The sequence below is a fragment of the Mustela lutreola genome, chromosome 6 (genome assembly GCF_030435805.1).
Source record: "Mustela lutreola isolate mMusLut2 chromosome 6, mMusLut2.pri, whole genome shotgun sequence".
Taxonomy (NCBI): Eukaryota; Metazoa; Chordata; class Mammalia; order Carnivora; family Mustelidae; genus Mustela; species Mustela lutreola.
Window position 1 is genome coordinate 62,582,566 of NC_081295.1, and position 22,674 is coordinate 62,605,239.

Here is a 22,674-nt window from a genome sequence, read left to right on the forward strand (position 1 = left end):
CAAAAGAGAAATAATCACAGGGACATGAACCAAAGGAGGACAATGGTGAGCAGGAAGAATCAGCAAGAGTACCCAGATCCTTGGTAACATTTCTGTGTAGCCCCTCTTGCTGCATTTGGGTTTGAATGCTCACATACTCCTCTCCCCATCCGTGCTTCTCCTTTAGAGACACTGCTTGGCAATTGGAGGGGCTTGCATAAAGAGCTCAAAGTGACTACAAATTTACTCTCCACATGCCCTCCTCCCCACTGTGACCACCACTAACCCTTTAAATCCCACAGTCCTCAGCCAGTGACTATAAAATATAAAACATAAAAGCCTAGTTGCTTTGATTCTCCTTGGGACAAATTCCAAGGCATAAGTTACACTTCAAAATTCTCCCTGGCACCAGCAGAAACCATGCCCTTCCCTGGCTTTACTTCCCTTAGTCTCCTACCTGCTTCTCCTAGAAGAACCTCCTTAATAAATCACTCATGCATGACTCTTTCCCCTGAGATGTCCTTCTGGTGAACTTGTCCTAAGACAGAAGATTTGAAAGCTATTGAAAAAAAAAAAAAATAGAATGTACAGAGCTCAGCAAGTGGTTAGATGTGGGAAACTCTGATAAGAACTAGAAGAAAAACATTCAGTGAAGCACAAACTATGTTTACAAACATGTGTTTGGGAATGAAAAGGACAAATGCTATTGAGATGGAAAGTTAATTTTGCACACCTAATTTTTATTCTTCCTTTAACTGTGGGGGAGTAAAAGAGGCTTTTATTCATTAAATTTCCCAGGCTTTTTTTGCTCCAAATTTAGGGCACTGAATAGGGTGCCATGGAAATCCATATCTCTTTAGTAGGATTTCAATGGAATTACCTGTGCATCATGAAAAGGAGAATTGTGCTGGATTCCCACCAGCCCCTCGGTTCTACCCCTCCCTGCCCCATTGCGCACCGTTCCTCCTCCCCTTCTCCAAATGCCTCATATTCATGTCCCAGGAGTTGGCTCTGCACAGTGTTCTGCACTGGCTGTTCTCATTCTGGCTCCCATTTCTCTGTCTTTAATTCTGAGCAATGTACTTTCTCTTCTTTTGTTTCTTGTGTGTGTGTGTGTGTGTGTGTGTGTGTTTTCCTTAAATTCGTGAATGAATAGAGGTGGAATGTGTGCTACATTCTATGAAGTTGGAGCTCCTGAGGTCTAAGACACAGCCCTGAGAAGGATTTCTGTTGTGACTTGTGCACAAAGCTCCATGTAGATGTGTCCGAAGCATGAGCCAAGTTTGCTATTGCAGTCAAACAAAACTTACAACAAAGTTAATCTGATACACATGTAATGAGGAGGGTTACTATGATGTTGCTAAGCCTTAATAAACCAGAAGCAGCTCCCAAAAGTGTTTCTTAATATCTAATTTTTATATAAGCAAAGTAAATGGGTTGCCTTTAAGCTTTTTTTAGGGAGGCTGTAACCAGCATTCAATTGAATCAACAGCTTTCCAGTCATACACTTGGTGTAAACAACAAAGTTCTCAGATTTTACCCCCTAGTAATCATTACCCAGCTACATTTGAGGATAAGCTTTATATCAAATGCTGTGCCAGGTGCTAGAGACACAAGGAAAATGGCAGCATAGTGTTCATCACAAAGCAACCTGGGTTCTCTAAGTTTCACGCCCAGCCCGCAATATCTGGGACTGACATTTCATGGGTTCTGCTCCTACCCTTCTTTCTCCCCAGTTCTCTCATTACCAGACTCTCCCCTTCTTCAGAATAGCCCCTATTCACTGCCTCCTTTGTGTCTGTCCACAAACTCCAGGCTAAGGCCTCAAGTTTATTCATGGCTTCATGGCTTCTCTGCTAAATCAAGTGTGTGTCTACAGAATTGTTACTCTATTCATCTCACGATGGAGTGGACATAAAAAAAGAGATGAGGCATAGGGAAAAAGGGCTCAATACCTTAGAGGTAAGAAATATAGGGTGAGAGGTGATAGGGCTATGAGAATGAAAAGAGCAAGGATGGGAAAGTAAAAGTTCAGGTGGTTGCATAGACATGACCTTTGCTGAGTTCCCCCTGGAACCCAGGAGCTGTTCTCACTGGCCAAGGTCAGCAGGGTTTGTCTGAGGAGAACTGAAAAGAAACTGAAAAGAATCTAAAAGTGAGTGCTGAAAAGGAAACAAAAGCAGAAATGAACTTTTGGGACTTCATCAAGATCAAAAACTTCTGCGCTGCAAAGGAAACCGTCAACAAAACAAAGAGGCAACCCAAGGAATGGGAGAAGATATTCACAAATGACAGTAAAGACAAAGGGCTGATATCCAAGATTTATAAAGAACTCCTCAAATTCAACACAAACAAAATAGATAATCACATCAAAAAATGGGCAGAAGACATGAACAGACACTTCTCCAAAGAAGACATACAAATGGCTAATAGACACATGAAAAAATGTTCATCATCATTAGCCATCAGGGAGATTCAAATCAAAACTACATTGAGATACCACCTTACACCAGTTAAAATGGCCAAAATTAACAAGACAGTAAACAGCGTGTGTTGGAGAGGCTGTGGAAAAAGGGGAACCCTCTTACACTGTTGGTGGGAATGCAAGTTGGTACAGCCACTTTGGAGAACAGTGTGAAGATTCCTCAAAATATTAAAAATAGAGCTTCCTTATGACCCTGCAATTGCACTATTGGGTATTTACCCCAAAGATATAGATGTAATGAGAAGAAGGGTCGCTGTACTCCAATGTTCATAGAAGCAATGGCCACAGTTGCCAAACTATGGAAAGAACCAAGATGCCCTTCAATGGATGAATGGATAAAGAAGATATGGCCGTATATACAATGGAGTATTATGCCTCCATCAGAAAGGATGAATACCCAACTTTTGTATCAACATGGATGAAACTGGAAGAGATTATGCTGAGTGAAATAAGTCAAGCAGAGAGAGTTAATTAACATATGGTTTCGCTTATTTTTGGAGCATAAGGAATAACATGGAGGACATGAGAAGATGGAAAGGAGAAGTGAGTTGGGGGAAATTGGTGGGGGAGATGAACCATGAGAGACTGTGGACTCTGAGAAACAGAGTTTTGGAGGGGAGGGAGATGGGGGTTGGGTGAGCCTGGTGGTGGGTATTATGGAGGGCATGTACTGCATGGAGCACTGGGTATGGTGCATAAACAATCCAGGAACACTAAAAAGAAATTTAAAAAATAAAAAATAAAAGTGAGTGCTGAAATGATAGAACAGTAATAGTAGTGTGTATTCAGGGCTTGCAACAAGCCAAAGACCATACCAAGCCCTAAATTCATTATCTGTCTAATCCTCACAACCACACTCTGAAGGAGTTACTACTGCCATTTAGCAGATGGGAAAACTGAGGCTAAAAACCAAGCCCTGAATTAAACAGGTAGTGAGTAACAAAACAAGCTTTGAAACCAGTTTTTCCTAAATTTAAGTCAAAATTCCTAACTGTTTTTACTCTATTGCCTTCATAAAAGGTCTGTCCTTCTTGCTTTAACTTATACCAAACTACAGCATGAATGCTGACACAAAGAAATGATGTCCCTTTCCTAATCATTGGCTTTCTGGTCCCATAATAAAATTAAGTAAGAAATACATTTTAAACAAAAAACTGTTAGAAGTAAGGCATCAATGTAGATGAGAGTTGATCAAAACATAAATGGCAAGATGAGAGGTACTGAAATCAGGAAGGACACCATCCCTGGTGAAAAGGACTCAGAAAGCAGAGATTGGAGATGTCAAGCTACAGGTCACTCAGCTGGTTCTTTTGCCAAGTCTGGTCATATTTATTTGCAACCAAACACAGGCAAACCGAGGCTGCCTCCAGAGGTTCCTCATGTTCCCCTGGACCCTGGGACCACGGACTCTGGCACAGGTCTCTGCTGAGGAGCTTGCTGTGAATCTAGAGACAGGCATGGGAAGCTCTACACAGTTTTAAGAGTGAGGGGAGGTATCCCCTGGAGGCATCCCCTTTCTCCCTGTGTCCCCATGTTAAGACCTGTTCCAAGAGAGGCATTACAAGGACGAATGAGCCAGGGACCTAAATTAATGCTTGTCCCCCAAATTCATTATCCTTCTGCTGACAGGGAGGGATAGTGAGTTAGACTTCACATACACCCATCCCCTTGGGACCGAGAGATTGAGAAAACGGCACTCAGTTAAGCTACTAATTCATTAAGTAATTTTATGGATGGTCAATGGACGTTCATTCAAAACTTCAAATACCATTTTTGGTTCAGCATGTGGGCCGCAAGGTCATTCATTATCCTGGTGAACAGACCAGGACCCAGAGCATTGCCCGGAACCCACTGCCTGGAACCCAGGCAACACTGAAATATGAACTGTCAGCACACCTCCCTCGAGGACAGTTCACAGTCACTGGGTTCACAGGTTAGGTCTATAAACCTGAGGGCAATTTATTAATTACATGGAATGAGCAATGACCACTTCAGGGAATGAAAAGTCTTCAAGTCCATGTAGCTAGGACATCTGTGGTGGGCACACCTGTTTGCAAAACCAAATCACCTTGGAAAGTTTGCCTGGGGCCCTGGGAAGCCAAATGAAGAGCGTTAAAGAAGCAAATACTTAATGGCATCAGGCTGAGATGGCCAGATGGAACCATCTCTCAGAACAGAGGCCTGTTAGCTAGGCTTCCCACTCCCTAGATGTTTGCTACTTGGGTGTGTCGGTAGAATGGCCCATCAACATCCAAGACCCTTTTTTTTTTTTTTTACTCTATTCATGGCTAATCAGTGCTTTTGTCCTCCTCTTCCTTCTCCTTCTCCTTCTCCTTCTTCTTCTTCTTCTTCTTCTTCTTCTCCTTCTCCTTCTCCTTCTTCTTCTTCTTCTTTTTTAAAATAATACATTATATCTGTTACCAAGCAAATCTTACAGGCCTAGGAGCCATTCTGTCGTTTTTAGTCATGTCCATTTTCAGTTTTTCTCATTTGTTTCTTTTAAAAGTAAATTCTCTGATAATCTCACTTCCCTCTCAGAGAAAGCCTTTCTAAGCTCATAGAAAAAAAGTCTTATATAAACCCCTATACATGGACAACAGTATGCATTTTAACATTATTGGTGAATAGAAAGAGATGAGAGGCAAAATAGTAAGACCAAATAACTTTCCCTGGGAAACCAAGAACTCAATCCTGGCAGAATATATCTATATTGTAAAGCACATTAATTGACTCATTCTTTCATTCCATAAGCATTTAGTGAGAACCCGCCATTCACTGGCTGGCCATGTTCTAGAAACAGGGCAACAGTAATGAACCAGACTGACAAAGTGGCCGCCTCCACGGACCTTCAATTCAAATTAGAAGCATGGAGACAGACCGCAAACAGAACAGAAAATAAAAGAAAATAGCAGGTAATGGCCAATGTTGTGATAAAAATAAAATGTGTCTTCAGGGTGACCAGGCCGGGTGGATCAGACGACCTCACAGGGTAATGGCATATAAACTAAGACCTACATAACAAGAAGGAAATAGCTACATATCGGTCTAGGAGAAGAGCTTTCCACACATCGCGTCCATTGGGTTCAAGGCACACATCAGTCTTTATGCTAAACAGTTCTCATTAACGGAACTTTCACAAAGAATTCTGTAGGCAACAACTCCATTACAGATATGATATTCTCTCAAATACTGAGAAGAGATAGCCTAAATGTCAGATGCTTTTTGGTTCCAGGACACCATCCGTGAAAATGCTCACTGTCAAGACAGAACAATTTTCTCTTTATTCTCCCAACCATTCTACATGTGGCAGAGGATTAAGATGAGAAAAGAGAATTGTACCCAATTTGATGGCTTTCCCATGGCTCAATATTTCCTTTCTCAACCCAGAGCCTTAAAAACCTGGCAGGATGTCAGCAGAGTTCTGAAGCCTTCACATTAAGTAGTGCTAGTGACCGTCAGTCCCATCGAGGCACTGAAACTTTTGAGCAAGGAGAGACTTGCCTGGTTAGATGTGGATCTTCTTCCTGACCTCCCTTTCCCCGTGACAGCACCAGAGAGAAAGCAAATACCACCAAGTTTGGCCACCATCCTTTTGATAAGCAGTCTCTCCTTGGCTTCTAGCTCTTGATTTACAATAACCAAGGTCACGTTTCGTTCTCATTTTTCTCAGAGGATTGTAGGAGCCAAGAAAGAAAACAAGCACTAGGAAGAAAGCTAGCTACAAAAAGTAGCTACATTTTGGTGCCCTGACTTTTTTACGACAATGTTATTTACCACTGGGCTGGGAGCAGCCCTGGTGAGGGGACAGGGAGTGAGCATTTTGTCATGGTCAGTCCACATGGTAACAGTGTCTCAGCTTGTGGTTTGTGGGTTTCCTTTGGCATAGTCTGTCCCTCTAGATATTTTGCTGTTGTTTCCTAATTTAAAACTCACCATTTTAAAATGTTCTATGTTTTCCTACTTAATGTAGGAAAAGACACAAGATATTCTAGTTTAATAGCAATTTGTTCTCAAAACATGCAAACTCATGGTTTACGAGCATCCTTCACAAACATCCCACATCATGTCACTTACAGTCATATTTTAGCACATTATTCCCCAAATACATTCCTGCTGCATTTGTGTGATGGAATTCGCCTTACCAAAACATCTCCAAGTATCTCCATAAGTGATATTCCAAAGAGAATTAGCCATCACCATCAGAATGAGAAAAATATTATAAAACCAAATACAGACCATAGATTTCCAAGTATTTCCCTACACTCACCCTTTACTCTTACATAACAAGATATAACTTTGTTTACTTCAGCTGTAGTGAACTGAAATTTTACTGGGACTATACTTGCATTTCCTTCCGTTATATAAGCCATCCTTCTCTACTTGTGTGCCTCTCTGACTTCTCCTTTAACAGCTAGGACTGTGGTAAGCAGTGGAAGAGGGTTTCTAAACCACCTCTGCAGTGCTTAGGGCCGAACTTGCTATAAGAAGTAACAATAATTTGAATATTCTTTCCCAAGAACTGCAAAGGAAGTTCTTAAGATTTCTTGCAAATAAGCCCACCTCAGTCAAATAACTTAATTATATATTTAATAATTTTTAATTTTAATTTTTAATAATTATATTTTATATATAAATATATATTTATAATTTAATAATTAAACAAAAGTGGTTAAACTGAAAGATCTCCAAACATATATCTTCAGTTGGTCTTTATCTGAATCTTCAACAACTAAGTTGCTTTATAAATGATCCAGATTTTCTGCATAAAGCATAGAGGCAAAGATTTCAATATTAGAGAATTTTGAAAGCCAATGTAGAATTGTTAAGGAAATGCATAAAATTAATATCCAACTTAGATATGCAGACATCAATTTAGAGTATCAATATAGCCTTGATGTCTCTGCTTGAGAAATTTTAAAACTATTAGGGGATATTGCATTTGCTTCCCTCTGCTTCGAGTGATTTACTAAGACCTTGGGCAAGTCAATTTTCTTCTGAATACTTCAGCTTATTTCCATTTGTGAAACAGAATGGGAACAGCTCTAAACAGATCTGTCCATAAGGTTCTGAAATTGCTTCAAATGGAGTTACGTAAGAAGGAAGAGTCCCTGTTGTTTTTATTGAGTGATTCCAGAAAGGTACTTTCGATGACCACAGTTCAGTCTCTTACCAAACACTGGAAGACACTGCTAACACGAGTAGGTATTGAATTTCAGTTTAAGTAGGTCTATTTCCCTAGCTTCTAGTTTATTAGCACATTACTTAGAGAAACCTATCAACTCTTTCAAAGGGAGTGACATATTAAATGGAAATTAAGTAATTCATGTGAGTAAGTGGAGCACCTCACTGAATTAGAAAAACACCGGGAAACTTGTGCCTGATTCTGTGTCCTTGTCTTTGAGGCCAAACTATCTGCTGAGGTTCCTGAATGAGCTCTACTCTGTATCTTGAGTATCTGGCTCATCCCCCCCAGAATGCCTCAAAATGTCTACATTTATGAAGCCTCTTTACCTACCCAGCCCTCCTATGATGCCGCCTTTTGGAATTCACTCTCCCCTACCCAGAAACTTAACAAACAACTCACATTGTGGATCAAAAGTGGGTTGTTGTTTTTTTTTTTTATTTAACTGATGGAGTTTATTCCAATTAATATAGTTTAATACACTATTATCACTTAGGATATACGTATTTCCCACATATTAACAAATACTGAAAGAACATCAACCATATGCTAAGCACATACAGTAAGTTTCTCTCCTTACTCTGTATCCATGTAACATTTTCTATCTTTTAAGTGGGGCTTCTTACTCTGTCTTATCCATTGAGTATTAAAGTAGGAAGAAAGCCAAAATGACCCACAATGACCCACACTCTTGTATAATCCCTTGCCCTTGAGTGTGGGTAGGACCTGTGAATACGGTGGGATACCCTTCCCACGTCACAGTTGACCTTATCTGAACTCCTCAGGGAGACCATAAAAGGAACAGGTGAAAAAGATTTGAAATGTGAGAGGGATTTGACCCAGGGGGGGTTCTCTGATGCTGGCTTTGAAGATAGAGAGGTGCTCATCTTGGCAAGGACCTGAGAGTGGCTTCTAATTGCTGAGGACCATCCCTGGCAGCCAGGAAGAAAACAGAGACTCTGTCCTGCAACTGCCTAAAACTGAATGAGCTTGAAAGAAGACTCCAAGCCTCATAAGAACTCAGCTCAGTCAGTACCTGGAGTATGAGACCTGACACAGAGAACATGGTTAAACCATGTGACTGCTAAATTACAGAACTGTGGGCTAATAAATGGCTGTTGTTTTAAGCTGCCAAGTTCATAGGTAATTCGTTACACAATAGAAAATTAACACAAGTGCCATATCCCAAAACTAGACTATAAACTATAAACTATTTTAAACCAAGGTTTTGTATATTCTATATATCTCCTAGATATCTTTTGGAAATAAATGCTCTAGGTTGACAGTGAGAACCACTTCCCATGTTTCTTTAACTGGCTTATATATAGAGCACTTAAAAGTCCTACTAGTATAGAATCATTCCTTTTAGACCTATATTCTTATTATGGTTTCAGAGAGACATGGATCAACTTTTTCAAAAAACAGTCTTTACTGTTTCCAAGTCCAGCAATTAAAAAAAAGGTAAGAGGCAAGGAACTGGAGGGCTTCTGAAACTTATATTTCTTCCTCATGATTGTTTTGTTTCTTCTGCCAGTTGTGACATTATATAGGAGGAACACGAACAGAGTTTTCAAAGACTCAGGAGTTAATTGGGCATAAAAGTTAGCCAACTGGATGTTGGCCAGGAACAAAGAGGAGGAAGAGCATTCCAAAGAAAAGGGATATTTTGTGAAATATCTGGAGAAAGAAAAAAGCAGACCTGTTCAAGAACTCCCAGTATTTCAGTATGACTCAAATCTAGTGTAGTAGGGAAGAGGGCAAGTTCTGGGGCATGAGAAATAAATAGGAACCAGAAGACTTTGATTTTTTTCCTCTGTCTCTAAGACCATCTTCCAGTGCTCTCCAAAGCCCAATAATGTGTCTACTTTGGTGTCAGGTAAGAGTTAATGAGCTTGAGTCCCCTCATGGGTAGGTGATCAGTGCAGGAGTTTCTTGAGTTTTTGGTGGCCTCATGAGAATGTCTTACTTGGGTCCAAACAGCACTGATCAAAATCCCAGAGAACAGTTCCCAAGTGAAGCCTTCTCTCTTTGCAAATGGCTGGAAGTAAATAGGTTTAGAATTCCCAAGGTCTATCAGAAGGTCAAAATCAGTAATGGGTTTTAGGATTACCCAACCTTTGAAGACTAGAAACATGGTAACAACTTGGAGAATTTTCTTTGTGTCTAACTAAATTACTTATCAGTTCTATTGGACAAATATAGCAGGAGACAGTCCACAGATGCAAGACAAGTCAAATTACACTCACTCATTCCTTAGAAATTCTTCTAAATTAGCCCAGCATGGATTTACTCAGTTGTATATAACAGTGTTAGTAATTCCATTTTTCCTAAGGAAAACCTACAATTTCACTGAAGAATATATCTTATTTCTATGTTTACTTCGAGAGATAGTGATCTTTCTTACAAGTTGGTATTTTCAAGGACAATTGAACTGCTCTTATCCTTCACACAAAGAAGTAGATCCCCCCCACCACCACCACCATGGTTTTGATTTCTAAATAAGGTTCTGCTCCTTGCTATCACTAATGTGGAACAGGGCTGGGCAGGATGGAGTTAAGGTAAGTCAGGCACAAAGCAGGCAAGGGGTGGAAGAAAAAGTAGCTTTTTCTCCAGAGAAGTCTTTGACATGGAAATGTGTCTCCAGAAAATAATGGGGAAGAGAGGAGCCCTGCTGGTGCAGGGGTTGAGGAAGATGAGCCCCAAAAGCAAAGGTCATATACCTCCCTAAAACAAACAGTAAGAATGAAAGAATTCACTGTTGTGCTCCTCATAACCTCCTCAAGGGAGAGAGAAGGTGACAGAGCACTTGCTCTGCACCAAGTCCTTCAGAAAAGATATTTGAAGCTACACTCTCAGATGACAGCATTTCGCACACAATTAGCACAGTGTAAAGCTTAGGTAAGTTGGATTTCTTACTTTTCACATTCAGATTGTGAATAAAGGGGGCCCTGAGAGGCGAAAAATAGACTTCTGTTATTTTATCAATGGTTAATCAGTGAAATTCTAGAAAGAGTTTCCCACACTTGGTTCCACACCACTTAGGATTTTCTGGCTTTTACCGGCTCCTTGTCACTGTTGTTTAAATTATACTGTGGCCTGCTGTTTCTTTCCTTCTTCAGAAGGGGCCCAAATAATGTCAGTTGATGAGCAAACACAGGAACCTGCCTGAAATTTCCTCACCTTCTCTTGTGTAAATGTAACTGTTACTTATGTTGTCGGTTTAAAAGTCAGCTGTGCAGAGAAAATTATCACAGCAAGCATAGGGGCCGTTGGTCATGGAAAGCCAGGGAGGGCAAAAGCCAGGAAACTGACTAACCCTGTGACATTACTGAAGGAAAGTGGTTAGGATAGAACATGACACATACTAAGGACAGATTCTTCTAGCGCGCACCCTCCACACCCTACTCAACACTTCCACTGAAATCACAGGCACCTTTGTAGGAAATGGGCTATTTCTCCAAGTGTTAGAAATTCAGTCGGTTTTCCCCTTCCTCCTAAAGGAATATTGGCAGGAAAATGGGGGAGGGGTGGTTAGTACAGGAAGCTGATTGGCACATGGAAGTGCAGGGATGGGGGGGGGGCTCTCTTCAACTTCTCCTTTTCTATATTTTCAGTCACTCACACTCCAGGATCCTTCTTAGGGAAGGAGAAGATTGCTACCCCATGCTTTCCGTGGGAAAAAAAATAAAAATAAAAAGACCTCAGTGGAAGGCAAAAGGGAAATGAGGACTGCATTATTTCCCAGACCCCTTCACATTCATGTAAATCAGATTCTAAGGGATATCTGGGGAGGGTCTACTCTAACCACTTAGCTGCTGTGGATTTAGGGGTTAGGGTCTTTCTTATTTTGAAAGCTAAAAATGATTTTCATGGATAGAAAAAAATAAATACATGCACACACTTTTTTTATATGCAATAAACCCCATATTTCCTCCCCAACAGAGGCAGTCAAGGTTGAACTTGGTTCAACTTCCCAGTGTGCATGTGTGTATGGTTGATTCGATCTGGCTCACAAGTAGAGATCATACTGGACACAATGTTTGTTACATGCTTTTGCACTTAACAGCATTTCATGAACAAATTTTCCTGCCAGTAAACATTATTCTATATTTATTTTTAAAGGTTGCACATGAATTAATCTCTTTCTGATGCTGGATAACCTCTTCTCAGCAGAGTTGAGAGGAAAGTATCAGTAGCATGTCTAGAATCCCGTAATTGCTTTGTTTCTGCCATTGACTCATCTGAGCCAAGAGTGCATTCAGGGTGAACACTAAGAGCACTTCCTCTGTCTTAGGTGGGAAAGGAGGCAGCCAGGTGTCTGTTGCTGAGTAGGGGCCCCTGATATGAGAAGGTCAAAGGGTGCCCCCAAGAAAGGGCTCAGGAGACGTGAACCATAAGAACATCCCACACTCCTGTTGTTCCCTTAGAGGTGCATTGATTATTTTGCCATCCCACTGACACTTAACCTATGATTCCTTTCCTAGGTCCTAGATTATTATTAAAGCCCAAAATAGATCAAGATAAACATTTTACCGTTAGATGTTGACTGCAGATGTCTCTGTTATCATGACCTTCATATTTTCAGTGTGGTCTAGACCACAGATAAGTCCACTTCAGAATGCACAGAAAACAGTGAAGAAAAATTGATTCTTTCTCCATATTTTCCTCTTTTCCTGGTCCTGAACAAGAATAGCTGCTTCTCTGTTCACTGTTGGTAGCCCCAGTTTGCCTGACACCTTTTACCCAAGGTCCCAAAGTAGCACACAGGGCAACATAAGAAGGTCTTCTCCAATTCCCCACACAACTCCTGGGTGACATCTCCAGGATGGGAGCTCCCTTGTTCTGCAGCAATGATTTAGGAAGTCGGGGTAGAGCAGAGGCAGGAAAGAAAGGTAGGGCAGGGGTTGTTTGGACTATCATTCTAAACCTAAATTAATACACTCACTCTACTTCAAAGAGGTTATGAAGATTACATGGTTTTATCTTTGAAGATCTTGAGATTTTTAAGTTCTCATAGATTGGGAGCAATGTAAGAAGATATTAATTAATTAATTAATGATTGATAGATAGATAGATAGATAGACAGACATAGATAATCAAACCTCAGTTATAGCTAACTCTGACCACAAAACTCAACTGGCCCTGTTACATTTCCAAGTTCATTTTTAAAACTAATGTATCTCAGGGGCAACCTCATATATTATCTCAAAGTCTGAAACATATTCTAGAAGAAATCAGTCAGGAGAAATAAAATATAATAAATACTATGGTAACAGCTTGATTTCTTGCTTTGCTTACAAAATGACAGAATTACTTTCTGTGGGCAAATAGCTGAAAATAATTCCAATATAAATAATGACATAATTATATAGTACAACTTTCAAATCCACTCCTTACTGTCTCTTCTTACCACTGCCTTACTAATAATACATAACATTATTGAGTGCTTACGGTTTGCTAGACACAGATCTAAGGGTTTTACACATATCAATTTATTTAATCTTTACAGCCCTATGAAAGAGCTTCTATTTTGATCCTTGATTTATAGAGGAGGAAACTGAAGCATAGAGAAAGTAAGAAATTTCCCCCAAGGTCATGGCTTGGAACTCTGGGATTCTGTGTCACATCATGAAGCTTCCTGGGGGCTCTGCTGCTCCTCTCACTAAGAGTTGGCTCTTATTCCTCCACCTCTCTCCGGATTGATCTCCCTGCCACCCCTCTCTAGTCCACCATTATGGAGCTACCATAGTTACCATATGCAAAATTACACTATGTCATCACGCCTGGTTAGCGTCCATCAATGGTTTGCCTTTCACCTACAGAACAAAGTCCAGCCTGCTTAGTGTAGACCCCAGCATGTTTCCTATTCTCACCTGAAATGTCCTTTCAATGTCATTGTCGTCCCATCACGCACTGCACACATGTTCTCCACATTTTCTTAGCTCTAAGATTTTACATAATATTCTCTTCTTCAATCTTTGTCACTATTTGGAATTAAGAAGAAATTCTAGCTCCTCTCTGAAGCCTCCCTCTATTTCAAAACAAGAAATCACTTCTCACTCCTCCAGGCCTCCACTATACTACATTCATTACTTATAGTCTTTATCTTTTTTTTTTTAATTTTTCTTTTCTGCCGCCTTCAGTATGACTTTTTAGCTGCTTATCTGGATTACAGCTCCTAAAAATTAAAGACACTGGTTTGTGAAACTTTAAACTTAGCCATCTCTTATAGTGTCTTGTGCACAGTAGGTGCTCAATACATGCTTTTTGAATGGAAATTCCCTTAGATTCTGTATGGGACTAGAATATCTTGTCTGCCACTTAGGTGTGTTTTAGCCTATGGAGCAGGGTAAGAAAAGTTTGTTGTGGCCATGCAGGAAGGAAAATTCCCAAAGTTAGGGGACACCATGACTCAAAATATAATGTCACTGAGTTATCAGTTGTGGTCTTATATTTCTGCTGCATGAGTAAGAAGGGGAAACTACTTCATAGATGGCATGGCTTTTTTCTTCCACCTCCAGTTTACTCCTCTTCTGAGTGGCTCCATCATGATTAAGCCTAACCAACCACTTAAAAAATGTCTCCCCATCCCATGAAATGCATATTGGCTGATGCAGAAAAAGCAAATTCAGTCATGGCCCCTTTCCTCTGCTCCTTCTACCTGTCCAAAATTCTCTTTGCCGCTTTGAAGGCATTTTCCATAAGGGTGGCCAGTAGCATGTTATTAGAAGGAGATAGCACACTTTCTTGAATGTAGTCATAATAAACACTGATATCCCCAGGATCCCTGGGTTAAGCAACTCACTCTGGATTTCAGCTCAGGTGAGGATCTCAGAGTTGTGAAATGGAGCCCTGCGTCAGGCTCCCCACTCAGCACTAGTCTGCCTGGTATTCTTTTTCTTTCCCCTTCCCTCTCATCCCACTCACGTGCATGCACCACTCTTTCAAATCTCTCTCTAATAAGTAAATAAATTAAAAATTTTACTAAAACAAACCCTGACATCTCCAATATCCCAAAGAGTTGAAATTCTTGCCTCCAAACCACCAAACAGCTTCATAAAGACCCTCATTTGCCACTTAGATGAATTCTTACATTTTATTGCTTGGTTAACTTTGCATTGATATTGTACAGATTAATGGCAAGAATGACATTGCTTCCATTAAGATGATATACCTGGGTCTTACCTTTTCCCCAATCCCTCTTTACCAGCATACTATTATCCTCTAGTTTTATTTCCTGTCAACCATCATAAACAGTAGCTTTACATTATTCAAATAAATTTTAGCTCAGTTGAATAAGACTAAGATAGTCAACATAGATAAGATGTAGAAAATCTCAACTACAATCTTCACTTTTATGCAATCCTCCTTGCAGAGGTTCAAAACATTAATGGTTTTTCCAGCAATTCTTTTTCATCACTTTACTTTAACCCAGGGACTCTCTAGGTCTTTGTTTCAGATCTTGCTAACTAGAACATTCCAGTTCCACACCAAGAGTGAGGTATTTACTCTAAAATATTTGTGGAGTGTTCATGTCAGCTAAGTCTTTGCTAGTTGAAGGTTTTTGTTAATATTTTCTTTCTTCCAGTCTTTCTTTCTTTCCTTATTACAACCATCATATTTTTGCTCTACATCATCAACCTGATTAATCGTTCTTAAGGTCTATTCCTATAAATACGATTTTTCTCCCTACTCCTTCCTCCAGACTTTGATTCTACATACCTCCTAAAATCTGTTATTCTATTGTGAACTAGGTAGTCCTGGTTAAAATCTAACCAAGTGAAATTCAATTTAAAAAATAAATTAAAATTCAGCAAACTAAAAATAAAAAATGTAAATAAATGCACAAACACAAGATGGGGGTATAGTTTATAGCTACACAAGTAAGGAATACTGGGAGGTTTTACTTCTTTGGACACATACTGACAGTCCAAAGTATGATGAGCCTGATAAAAAGGAACGTGTCTTTATGCTACATTCATGGGAGCATCAGGATTAGATTATAACAGAGAAAGTTCTACTTTCCTTTGCATATTTCAAATTACCTGTAATATTGTCTTCTGGTATAGGTAATACATTTGAAGAGGTATAAAGGCAAACTGGAGAATTCCCAGTGCAGAGAGTAATGAATAAGAAGTAACAGATAAATTGTTCTGACCTAGATGGAGTAACAGGGAGCAGATTTGCCATCCTGCCCAAAAACAAAACCCAGAAAACTAGATAAAGTATATGACACAAGTTTTTAATACAATGGACAATAGGCACCAAAGAATAGTGATTTTTGAGAGAAGATAAGAAAAAAAAGGTGTGAATTCTATGATTATTACTGGTTACTGTTTTGAGAGTAATATCAGGTAGTGGCTCAAGGTGAGGAAAGCCAGATGACAGATACCCTGAGTTGAGAATACAGGACTGAGAGTCAAAGAGATCATGGTAGCTAGAGTTCACCTAGCAAAGTACTAGAGAGGAAAGTGATGAAAAAAGAAACTCCTAGAACTTCAGAAGACCCTCCTCAAGTAACCAGTAGAATACTAACCAGATTATACATGTGTGGAAACTACTTGATGTTGAAGAAAGAAACACCTGAAAGGATTAGAGCAAACAGTTTCTGGTATTCATAGTTGGCTAGAAATAGTTCATATGAACCAGACTAGAAAATCTGAGAATATATAGGACATGGGTAAATTCAAAGGGTCCTGATTCAGTAATAGGAAATAAATAACCCCAGAGTAAATGTTACTCTGGTTCTAACAGATCTTAAAAGAAAGAACAAATAAATGCAAACTGTTTCACATTATTTAGCTGTATCCAAGAACTAAGTTCAAGAATATTTTTAGGAATATAAAATTATTCATCACCCAGGAAAGTAAAATTCACAATGCCTGGCATTCAGTCAAAAATTACCAGATATGCAAAGGAAAATAGGATAAAACAAGGAGAAAATTCCACTGAAGCATTCCTAGAACTAATACAAATGTTAGAATTAACAGAAAAAGACACTGAAGAAATCATGATGAATGTATTCAACATGCTAAAATGAATTTATGTAAAGGCATAACAAACTTTAAGAAATGAGAACTACATAATGTCTTAGTAAATATACAATGAATGAGATTTGCAAACTTACACAAATAGAAATAGAAACTTCCCAAACAAAGCACAGAGAAAAAAAAATAACTAAAAGAAAAAGAAAAAAAAAATATAAAGTATATAACAATACCACAAAGCTCAGGAGGAAAGAAATGGAAGTATACTATAGTAAAGTCTTCATATTATTTATGAAATGGTAAAAATCTTTTAAGTGTAGACCAAAATAAGCTAAATTGTATACTATAAATCATTAAGCAATGACTAAAATAAGAAAACAATTATAATAAGCCAACAAAGAAGATAAAATGAAATAATAAAAAATAATTGATATAAAAGAAGAAAAAAAGAGAAGGAAAGGGGGGAAACTCCACTGAATCATACTTAGAACTAATGGCAGATGTTAGAATTATCAGAAAAGAACACTACAATTAATTGTACCAAAAAAAGTATTGTATCAAAAAAAAAAGAAGTAAGAGCTAATTTTATGCTACTATGAGGAAACACCCTTTAAATATAAAGGCACAAATAGGTTATAAATAAAAGAATGAAAAAGGTTATGGTATGGTAATACTAACCAAAAAGAAAATTGAAGTGGTTATATTAACATAAAACAAAGTGGATATCAAATAAAAAAAAAATCTAAGGATAAAAATGATAATTTCTTAATGGTTTAGGGACCAATTCATCCAAAGAATATAAAAATGTTAACATTTATGCATTGAATAACAGAGCTACAAAATATATGAAATGAAATCTAAAAGAACTGCAAGAAGTAATGGAGAAATGCAAACTATACCAAAAGATTTAAATTTACTTCTCTCTGTCAGTATCCAAAATATATAAAAATACTATAAAATTCAACACTCCCCCAAAAAAAGTTCAATTTAAAGTGGGAAGAAACACACAAATAGCCATTTCTCCAAAGAAGAACTTCATATGGCCAACAGACACATGAAAAGATGCTCAGCATCACTCACTACTACAGTCACAAATCAAAACTACAATGAGTTATCACCTCCCACCTGTAAAATCAGTAACACAAGACACAACAGGTGTTGGTGAGGATGTGGTGTAAAGGCAACCCTCTTTTACTGTTGGTGGGAATGCAAACTGGTGCAACCACTCCAGAAAACAGTATGGAAATTCCTGAAAATGTTATAACTAGAACTACCCTATGATCCAGCAATTGCACTACAATTTACCCAAAGAGTACAAACGTACTAATTCAAAAGGGATACACGCATCCTCATGTTTACAGAAGCATTATCAATAATAGCCAAATTATAGAAACAGCTCAAGTGTCCATCAAATGGTGAATGGATAAAGAAGATATGGTATATATGGTATATAATATACACACATATGTGCACACGCACACACACACACTGGAATATTACTCACACTGGAATATTGAAATCTTGTCATTGACAGTGTGGACAGGGCTACAGTATTATGCTAAGCAAAATAAATCTGTCAGAGAAAGACAAAAACCATGATTTCATTCATATGTGGAATTTAAGAAACAAAACAAATAAGCAAAGGGGAAAAAAAAAGAGAGAAAGAGAAAAAAAAAACAAGAAACAGACTCTTAATACAGAAAACAAACTGATGGTTATCAAAGGGAGGGGATGGGGAGATGAGTGAAATAGGTGATAGGGATTAAGGAGGGCATCTGTGATGAGCACTGGGTGTTGTATGGAAGTGTTGAATCAGTATAATGTACACCTGCAATTAATATTACACTGTATGTTAACTGGAATTTAAATAAAAACCTTATATATTTTTTAAATATAAATAAATAAAATAAAAATAAATTTACTTCTCTCAATATTTGGTAGAGCAAGTAGAAAAAAATTATTTAAGACATTGGATACTCAAAGAACATTATAATCAAATTTACCTAATTGACATCTGTAGAACTCTTCTCTCAACAAAAGTAGAATACACATTTTTTTAAAGATTTTATTTATTTATTTATTTATTTGACAGATCACAAATAGGCAGAGAGAGGGGAGGAAAGCAGGCTCCCCACTGAGCAGAGAGCGTGATGTGGTGCTTGATCCCAGGACCCTTGGATCACCTCCTTGAGCCAAAGGGAGGCTTAACCCACTGAGCCACCCAGGCACCTCTACACATTCTTTTTAACTCCACAAGGAACATTTAACAAAGCAAACCATATTCTGGGCTATAAAAATAGGCTCAATGAATTTAAGATGATTGGAGCACCTGGGTGTCAAATTTGGTTGAGTGACTGACTCTTGGTTTTGGCTCAGGTCATTATCTTAGGGTCATGCGATAAAGTCCCCCATCAGGCTCCACGTTCAGCATGGAGTCTGGTTAAGTTTCTCTCTCCCATTCCTGCTGCTCCTCCCGCTCTCTAAGATAAATAAATAAATCTTTAAAAACAAAAACTTTAATAGTGAATTAATTAATTAATTAGGGTTTAGGTCACACAAAGTGTCAGCTCTGACCATACAGAAGAGTTAAATTAGAAATCAAAAATAGATGTCCAGAAACTAAATAACAAGCTTCTGCATAACCCAAAGGGCAAAGAAGAATTACAAAAGCAAATTAAGAAATATTTTAAACTGAAAAGAGAAGTATGACATATGAAAATTTACAAGATGTCGCTAAAATATTTTTATGGGGAAATTTATAGGGTGAAATGACTCTATTAGAAAATAAGGTTTCTAACCAATTAACTTAGTTCCAATCATAAGAAACCAGAACAGTGTTTGGCAAACTATAGCTCTTAGGTCAAATCAAGATTGCTGACTGTTTTTGCAGAACTAAAATTTTATTGGAACACAGCCATGCTCATTCTTCTATATTCTACCACAACATACATGCTGTGGTGACAGAATTGAGTAGCTGGACAGAGAATGTAGGGCTCACAAAACCTAAAATATTACCTCTAATCCTTTGCACAAAAAGTCTTCTCACCCCCTAACTAGGAAAAAAAAAAAAAAAAAAAAAACAAAGTAGATGGAAAGAAACAAACAATAAGGATCTCAAAAGAATTCAGTGAAACATAGAAAAACAAAATAAATAAATACATGCTTCTGGGAGAAAATCTATAAAAGTGATTAACCACTAGCCATATTTATCAGAGAAATGAGGGAAGATGCAAATTACCAATATGAGAAATGATAGACGTTATATCAATATAGATTCTACACATAAAAATGATAATAAGAAAATACTTTGCACGTTGTGCTAACAAATTCAACACAGATGAAATGGAAAAATTTCTTGAAAAACACAGATGACCAAAGGTCACTGAAAAAATAAGTAATCTTAATAATGTTATACTTATTAAAGAAAATGAATTGGTAATTTAAAATCTCTCACAAAGAAAATTCCATGCCCACATAGTTTCACTAGAGAATTCTTTCAAATTTTAAGAAAGAGATAACAATTTTGTAGAAATTCTTCTGGAAAATTTAAGAGGAATTCTTCTCATCTCAATCTGTGAGGATTTCATCCCCCGAAACCAAAAGCAGATAAAGATGAGAAGTCCAAAAAATTCTATACCAATATCCTTCACAAATAAAAATGTTAATTTTTTTTAAACTTTCACAAATCAAGTCTAATGATACATAAAAAAGATAGTACATCATGAAAAAGTGGACTTCATCCCAGGAAAGCAACATGGATGAACAATTTTGATCTAACATTTGAAAGTCTATTAATTTAACTTATCAAATTAATACACTGGAAAAGAAAAGCCATATGATCATCTCAATAGAAGCAGAAGTATTTAATAAAACTCAACATACATTTCTGTTAAAAACTGTCAGCAAATTAGAAAGAGAAGGGAACTTGCTCAATTTGATAAAAGCTATTCATGTAAACCTGTTACTACTATCATATATAAGGATGAAGGAATAAATCTTTCCTCCGAAGATCAGGAAAAATAGCCGTGCGCTCTGAAGCACCACACTTAGCAGAGTCGCCTAGGGGTCTTTCAGGCCCAGCAGATTGTCTTCTGTCTCTTTACTGGTTTCCAGAGCCAGGAAATAGCAGTGTGTGGCTGCCTCACGACTAACGGCAAACCCAACAAACCATGGGCAGCGCCGGGAGTGTGCGGCTTGGAATGACTGTCCCCTCCTGGCTATAGGACAGCCCGAGCCTCTGACCTTCCTCCGCAGGCTCCACCCCTTACCCCGGAAGCGCTCACTGTGGGTGGAGATTTCTGGGCCAGTTGGGGAAGTGGAGCTTCATTTTTGTCCGACATCTTAGCAAGGCTGTAGGGGTGGATGCTGCTCTCCCCAGCTTCACTGTGCCCCTCGAGGATGACAAGAAGAGAGATGCGGGAAAATTGGCCAAAAAAGACAAAGACCCAGTGCACAAATCTAGGGGCAAGGCCAAAAAGAAGTGGTCCAAAGGCAAAGTTTGGGACAAGCTCAGTAACTTGGTCTTGTTTGACAAAGCGACATATGACAAACTCTGTAAAGAAGTTCCCAACTATAAGCTTATAACTCCAGCTGTTGTCTTTGAGAGACTGAAGATTGGAGGTTCCCTGGCCAGGGCAGCCCATCAGGAGCTCCTTCGTGCAGGCCTTTTTTTTTTTTTTTTTTTTTTTTAAGAACTTCTTTATTTGATGGACAGAGATCACAAGTAGGCAGAGAGGCAGGCAGAAAGAGAGAGGGAGGAAGCAGGCTGACTGCTGAGCAGAGAGCCCAAGGCGAGGCTTGATCCCAAAACCCTGGGATCACGACCTGAGCTGAAGGCAGAGGCTTTAACCCACTGAGCCACCCAGGCGCCCCAGTTCAGGACTGCTTAAACTGGTTTCAAAGCACAGAGCTCAAGTAATTTACACCAGAAACACCAAGGGTGGAAATGCCCCAGCTGCTGGTGAAGATGCATGAACAAGATCCAACAACTGTACGTTTTGGAAAATAAAACTTTATTGAATCAAAAAAATAAAATCGGGAAAAATACAGCAATGTCTGAACTTATTATATCTATTTAACCTTGTGCTAAAGGTTCTAGACAGTACAACTAGGATAAAAAAAGGCATCAGATTAGAAAGGAAGTAATAGGTTCTCCTTATTGTTAAACAAAATTGAGTGCATAAAAATCCTTTGGAATCTACGAAAAAGCTGCTATTTCTAATAGTAAATTTATCAAATTGGCAGAACACCAAAGAAAAAATCAATTCTGTTTTCAATATTCTTGCCAAAAAAATGAAAATTAAGTTTTTTAATATTTTTATTTATTTATTCAAAGACAGAGAGTATGTGGGAGAGAGCTCACAAGCAGGGAGAGGGATGGAGTCCCTGCTGAACAGGGAGTTGGATGTGGGACTCATCCCAGGATCCTGGAATCATGACCCAGCCAAAGTCAGACGCTTAAGTAACTGAGCCACCCAGGTGCCGGAAAATTAAAATTTTAAAAATTATTTAAAAATGCAAATCTTGTAAGAATGAATTTGACAACAGATAAGCAAGACTGATGTTTGAGTATCTACAAAACATTGCTAAAACAAACTGGAGAAGACCCAAGTAAATGAAGAGATAGCAACCCTCCATTATGATGTCAATTCTCCCTAAATTAGTCTAGGTTCAGTGTAATCCCAATCAAAATCCCAATAGGTTGTTTTGTAGATATTGAGAAGTTGATTCCAAAATTCATACGAAAATGTTATGGACCTGAAATAATCAACACAACTTGGAAAATGTGGAATAAAGTTAGAGAATTAATTCTACCTGATTTCTTCTTATTGACTTATTATATTATTTTTACAAAAGGCTTATTGTATATGACTTATTATAAAACTACAGTAATCAAGATGATAAAGTAGCCATGTAAAGATAGATAAATCGGTGAAATAGAACTTTACATATATGAATAACTGATTTTTAATCATGTTGCAAAGGCAATTCAGTAGCAAAAGATATTCTTTCATTCGTGCTGGAATAATTAAATATCTATA

The 22,674-nt window shown here is 38.3% G+C and overlaps 1 protein-coding gene across 1 annotated transcript; it reads left to right on the forward strand.

Moving 5' to 3' along the window:
* Positions 1–4,204: 4,204 nt before the first annotated feature.
* LOC131834599 (small ribosomal subunit protein eS25-like) lies at positions 4,205–21,661 on the forward strand. Its single transcript, XM_059179279.1, has 3 exons — positions 4,205–4,397; positions 20,888–21,295; positions 21,513–21,661. The coding sequence occupies exons 1-3, from the start codon at positions 4,205–4,207 to the stop codon at positions 21,605–21,607; spliced, it is 696 nt and encodes a 231-aa protein (XP_059035262.1). The 3' UTR covers positions 21,608–21,661.
* The last annotated feature ends 1,013 nt before the right edge of the window (positions 21,662–22,674 follow it).

Coding starts and splice junctions, on each gene's coding strand:
- LOC131834599 (XM_059179279.1), top strand. CDS start 4,205: ATGGACGTTCATTCAAAACTTCAAATACCATTTTTGGTTCAGCATGTG. Junction 4,398..20,887: donor CACAGTCACTGGGTTCACAG/GTTAGGTCTATA, acceptor CTTCCTCCGCAG/GCTCCACCCCTTACCCCGGA. Junction 21,296..21,512: donor TCAGGAGCTCCTTCGTGCAG/GCCTTTTTTTTT, acceptor GCCCCAGTTCAG/GACTGCTTAAACTGGTTTCA.